General features: G+C 45.3%; 1 protein-coding gene across 1 annotated transcript in view; it reads left to right on the top strand.

The window, feature by feature from the left end:
• The window catches only part of adamts6 (ADAM metallopeptidase with thrombospondin type 1 motif, 6), a 134,941-nt gene that overhangs the window by 88,306 nt on the left and 40,635 nt on the right, over positions 1-6,000 (top strand). The window contains exon 15 of the mRNA XM_031826302.1: positions 5,558-5,660. Coding sequence (XP_031682162.1) covers positions 5,558-5,660 — 103 coding nt within the window. The remainder of the gene's footprint in view (positions 1-5,557; positions 5,661-6,000) is intronic.

Genomic DNA, 6,000 nt, shown 5'->3' with positions numbered 1-6,000 from the left:
CTAGACAGAGTGTGTTGCCTCTAGACAGTGTGTTAACTTTAGACAGAGTGTGTTACCTCTAGACAGAGTGTGTTACCTCTAGACAGAGTGCGTTACCTCTAGACAGAGTGTGTTACCTCTAGACAGAGTGCGTTACCTCTAGACAGAGTGCGTTACCTCTAGACAGAGTGTGTTACCTCTAGACAGAGTGTGTTACCTCTAGACAGAGTGTGTTAACTCTAGACAGTGTGTTAACTCTAGACGGAGTGTGTTAAATCTAGACAGAGTGTGTTACCTCTAGACAGAGTGTGTTACCTCTAGACAGTGTGTTAACTCTAGACAGAGTGTGTTAACTCTAGACAGAGTGTGTTACCTCTAGACAGAGTGTGTTACCTCTAGACAGAGTGTGTTAACTCTAGACAGTGTGTTAACTCTAGACAGAGTGTGTTACCTCTAGACAGAGTGTGTTAACTCTAGACAGAGTGTGTTACCTCTAGACAGAGTGCGTTACCTCTAGACAGAGTGTGTTATCTCTAGACAGAGTGCGTTACCTCTAGACAGAGTGCGTTAACTCTAGACAGAGTGCGTTACCTCTAGACAGAGTGCATTACCTCTAGACAGAGTGCGTTACCTCTAGACAGAGTGCGTTAACTCTAGACAGAGTGTGTTACCTCTAGACAGAGTGCTTTACCTCTAGACAGAGTGCGTTACCTCTAGACAGAGTGCGTTACCTCTAGACAGAGTGCGTTACCTCTAGACAGAGTGCGTTACCTCTAGACAGAGTGTGTTACCTCTAGACAGAGTGTGTTAACTCTAGACAGTGTGTTAACTCTAGACAGAGTGTGTTAACTCTAGACAGAGTGAGTTACCTCTAGACAGAGTGTGTTACCTCTAGACAGAGTGTGTTACCTCTAGACAGAGTGTGTTAACTCTAGACAGAGTGTGTTAACTCTAGACAGAGTGTGTTACCTCTAGACAGAGTGCGTTACCTCTAGACAGAGTGTGTTACCTCTAGTCAGAGTGTGTTACCTCTAGACAGAGTGCGTTACCTCTAGACAGAGTATGTTATCTCTAGACAGAGTGCGTTACCTCTAGACAGAGTGCGTTACCTCTAGACAGAGTGTGTTAACTCTAGACAGAGTGTGTTACCTCTAGACAGAGTGCGTTACCTCTAGACAGAGTGTGTTAACTCTAGACAGAGTATGTCATTATCTATAGACAGAGTGTGTTACCTCTAGACAGAGTGTGTTACCTCTAGACAGAGTGTGTTACCTCTAGACAGAGTGTGTTACCTCTAGACAGAATGTGTTACCTCTAGACAGAGTGTGTTACCTCTAGACAGAGTGCGTTACCTCTAGACAGAGTGTGTTACCTCTAGACAGAGTGCGTTACCTCTAGACAGAGTGTGTTAACTCTAGACAGAGTGTGTTACCTCTAGACAGAGGGCGTTACCTCTAGACAGAGTGCTTTACCTCTAGACAGAGTGTGTTACCTCTAGACAGAGTGCGTTACCTCTAGACAAAGTGCGTTACCTCTAGACAGAGTATGTTATCTCTAGACAGAGTGCGTTACCTCTAGACAGAGTGCGTTACCTCTAGACAGAGTGCGTTACCTCTAGACAGAGTGTGTTACCTCTAGACAGAGTGTGTTGCCTCTAGACAGTGTGTTAACTTTAGACAGAGTGTGTTACCTCTAGACAGAGTGTGTTACCTCTAGACAGAGTGCGTTACCTCTAGACAGAGTGTGTTACCTCTAGACAGAGTGCGTTACCTCTAGACAGAGTGCGTTACCTCTAGACAGAGTGTGTTACCTCTAGACAGAGTGTGTTACCTCTAGACAGTGTGGTAACTTGAGACAGAGTGTGTTACCTCTAGACAGAGTGTGTTACCTCTAGACAGTGTGTTAACTTTAGACAGAGTGTGTTACCTCTAGAAAGTGTGTTAACTTTAGACAGAGTGTGTTACCTCTAGACAGAGTGTGTTACCTCTAGACAGTGTGTTAACTTTAGACAGAGTGTGTTAACTCTAGACAGAGTATGTTATCTCTAGACAGAGTGTGTTACCTCTAGACAGAGTGTGTTACCTCTAGACAGAGTGTGTTACCTCTAGACAAACACCTGCTCGTCGAACATCTCATTCCAAAATCATGGGCATTAATATAGAGTTGGTCCCCCTTTTGCTGCTATAACAGCCTCCACTCTTCTGGGAAGGCTTTCCACTAGATGTTGGATCATTTCTGCGGGGATTTGCTTCCATTCAGCCACAAGAGCATTAGTGAGGTCGGGCACTGATGTTGGGTGATTAGGCCTGGCTCGCATTCGGCGTTACAATTCATCCCAAAGTTGTTCAACGGGGTTGAGGTCAGGGTTCTATGCAGGCCAGTCAAGTTCTTCCACACCGATCTCGACAAACTATTTCTGTACGGACCTCACTTTGTGCACAGGTGCATTGTCATGCTGAAACAGGAAAGGGCCTTCCCCCAACTGTTGCCCCAAATTTGGAAGCACAGAAGCGTTTCCACTGAGTCCAATGGCGGCGAGCTTTACACCGCTCCAGCCGACGCTTGGCATTGTACATGGTGATCTTAGGTTTGTGTGTGGGGCGGGACACCGCCCATGGAAGCCCATTTCATGAAGCTCCTGACGAACAGTTCTTGTTCTGACGTTGCTTCCAGAGGCAGTATTTATACGCATTACTCGCTTCAGCACTCGGCGTCCCATTCTGTGTGATAGTGTGGCCTACCACTTCGCGGCTCAGCCGTTGTTGCTCCTAGACGTTCCCACTTCACAATAACAGCACCTACAGTTGATCCGGGGCAGCTCTAGCAGGGCGGAAATTTGACAAACTGACTTGTTAGAAAGGTGGCATCCTATTACAGCCCCACGTTGAAAGTCACTGAGGTCTTCAGTAAGGCCATTCTGCTGCCAATGTTTGTCTATTGAGATTGTATGGCTGTGTGCTCGGTTTGATATACCTGTCAGCAACGGATGTGGCTGAAATAGCCGAATCCACTCATTTGAAGGGGTGTCCACATACTTTATATATTGTGTATGTGTTAGAGATACGAAACAGCAAAATACTAATCCTTGTTTAATTAAGAGTATTTTTTTTCTCCTCAAGGCTTTTTACATGACATGTTCTACTTAATAAGGCCCGAGAGGGTGTGGTATATGAACCACGCCCTGGCCTAACCAAAATAGAGAATAAAACCTCTCTATGGCCAGGGCGTGACACAAGGTTTGGAAGGCTTTTTATTGTTTACATTAACAATATCTTGTCTGTAAAAAATTGTAACCTGCACTTGTATGCCGATGATACTGTTGTGTATGCTATTGCCCCCAAGGTTGACCAGTCTCTATCTGAACTGCAGACTGCCTTCATTGTATTACAGAAAACTTTATTGACCTGAAATTAGTATTGAATGCAGGTACAATTGAGTATATGTTGTTCTCTAGAGCAGTGGTCCGCACTGCGCACTCACCAATATTCCTTCTGATATTTTGAGGCACTGAGCAAATTTTTTGGTCTTGTGAGTGGAAACTTGTGCAATTTCAGTTTTAGACTGTAGCCAATAGGCTATTGTGGATATTGGAGCACAATGTAGGCCTACCAACAAAACCAAATGGAACAAATTCCAGAACATTTTCACATGGAAATAGCTTTTGATTTCTATGATGTAGCCTACAGTAGCCTACATGTGGTGTTCAATGAGGCCTACATTGTGTAAGACTTTTAAAAAGGTTTTTACATTATGAAGGGCTTGACATTAATTCATGATTTTGTACATTGTCTGTAACACCATGGGCCAAATAGGTGGCTGTAAAATGCATTGTATTGTGTTGTAAATTCATTATTATTGCCATACAGAGAATTAGATGATTTGCCAGCAGCATACCACCCTGCATACCACTGCTGGCTTGCTTCTGAAGCTAAGCAGGGTTGGTCCTGGTCAGTCCCTGGCTGGGAGACCAGATGCTGCTGGAAGTGGTGTTAAAGGTCCAGTAGGAGGCACACTTTCCTCTGGTCTAAAAAAAATATCCCAATTCCCCAGGGCAGTGATTGGGGACACTGCCCTGTGTAAGGTGCCGTCTTTCAGATGGGACGTGAAACGGGTGTCCTGACTTTCTGAGGTTATTAAAGATCCCATGGCACTTATTGTAAGAGTAGGGGTGTTAACCCTGGTGTCCTGGCTAAATTCCCAATCTGGCCCTCAAACCATCACGGTCACCTAATAATCCCCAGTTTACAATTGGCTCATTCATCCCCCTCCTCTCCCCTGTCACTATTCACCAGGTCGTTGCTGCAAATGAGAATGTGTTCTCAGTCATATTACCTGGTAAAATAACAGATAAATAAAATAAAATCTAGTTAACCCCTCTGCCTATTGGCTTATTTCCATTATCAAGCCTGTCTAAAAATACAACACTGCCCCTTTAATTAAGACATAAGATTCCTACTCACCTACTCATTCAAGGGTTTTTCTTTATTTTTACTATTTTCTACATTGTAGAATAATAGTGAAGACATCAAAACTATGAAATAACACATATGGAATCATGCAGTAACCCAAAAATATATTTGAGATTTGAGATTCTCAAAGTAGCCAAAGTAGCCAAAGTAGCCACCCTTTGCCTTGATGACAGCTTTTCACATTCCCTCAACCAGCATCACCTGGAATCCTTTTCCAACCGTCTTGAAGGAGTTCCCACATATGCTGAGCACTTGTTGGCAGCTTTTCCTTCACTCTGCAGTCCAACTCATCCCAAACCATTTTAATTGGGTCTAGGTCGTGTGACTGTGTAGGCCAGGTCATCTGATGCAGCACTCCATCTGATGCAGCATAGTAATGAACGTCGGTCACCCTTTCCTTCAGCTGGGTTCAGGCCTGTAGTGTGTGTGTGTGGGGGTGTTCAGTCCTGTTTAGCCTGCTCTACTTTCAGCCTGTGAGATATAGCTTTGACCTGAGCAAACTCAGAGATGTTATTTGTCCTGAGGGAAAGTGCTGCTGGCTTTCACACACACATACGCACACACACAGACACACACACAGACACACACAGACACACACACACACACACACACACACACACACACACACACACACACACACACACAGAGGAAACACCGTACAGCTAGCGACCTGGTCAGCGTGCACTGCACCCGGCCCGACACAGGAGTCTCTGGGGCGACAGGGTAGCCTAGTGGTTAGAGCATTGGACTAGTAGCCGAAAGGTTGCAAGTTTGAATCCCCGAGCTGACAACGTACATATCTGTCATTCTGCCCCTGAACAGGCAGTTAACCCACTGTTCCTAGGCCATCATTGAAAATAAGAATTTGTTCTTAACTGACTTGCCTAGTTAAATAAAGGTCAAATAAAAATCAAAATAGTGCGCGATGAGACAAGGATATCCCTGCCGGCCAAACCCTCCCTAACCCGGATGACGCTAGGCCAATTGTGCGTTGCCCCATGAGGCTCCCGGTCGCAGCCGGCTGAGGCAGAGCCTGGGCTCGAACCCAGAATCTAGCACTGCAATGCATACCCTGACATATCCTAACGTTTTGTTTTGCTGTTTTCCAGGCGTGTCCATTGGGATCGCGGGATTTCCGTGAGAAGCAGTGTGCCGACTTCGACAGTTTGCCGTTCCGTGGGAAATACTACAACTGGAAGCCCTACACCGGAGGTGAGATCGGAATAATGCGTCAATCCATCCATCGCTCCACTCCATCGCTCTGTTTTTCTCCACCCGTTTGTAGTTGTGTGTGTGTGTGTAACGGCGGTTTATGTTGGCAGCCCCAGCTATCTCTCCCGGTGACAGTGCTGTAGTGATGTCATTCCCCAGGTCCAGGATCTGGGGGCTGACGAATAGAACTCTTTATTACTATCAACCAACTCTAGAGGAGAACAGAGGAGCACAGCTCAGCCCTGGCCTTGCTTGGTCTCCTGGGACTCCTAGCTCACAACTAACACCACAAAAGGAATCCTGTGCTTTTTTAAATCAATATAGTAAACAGAATTATTTT

The sequence above is a fragment of the Oncorhynchus kisutch genome, linkage group LG6 (genome assembly GCF_002021735.2).
Source record: "Oncorhynchus kisutch isolate 150728-3 linkage group LG6, Okis_V2, whole genome shotgun sequence".
Lineage (NCBI taxonomy): Eukaryota > Metazoa > Chordata > Actinopteri > Salmoniformes > Salmonidae > Oncorhynchus > Oncorhynchus kisutch.
The sequence above is the reverse complement of the archived record's forward strand: the minus strand, read 5'-3'. Positions and strand labels throughout refer to the sequence as shown.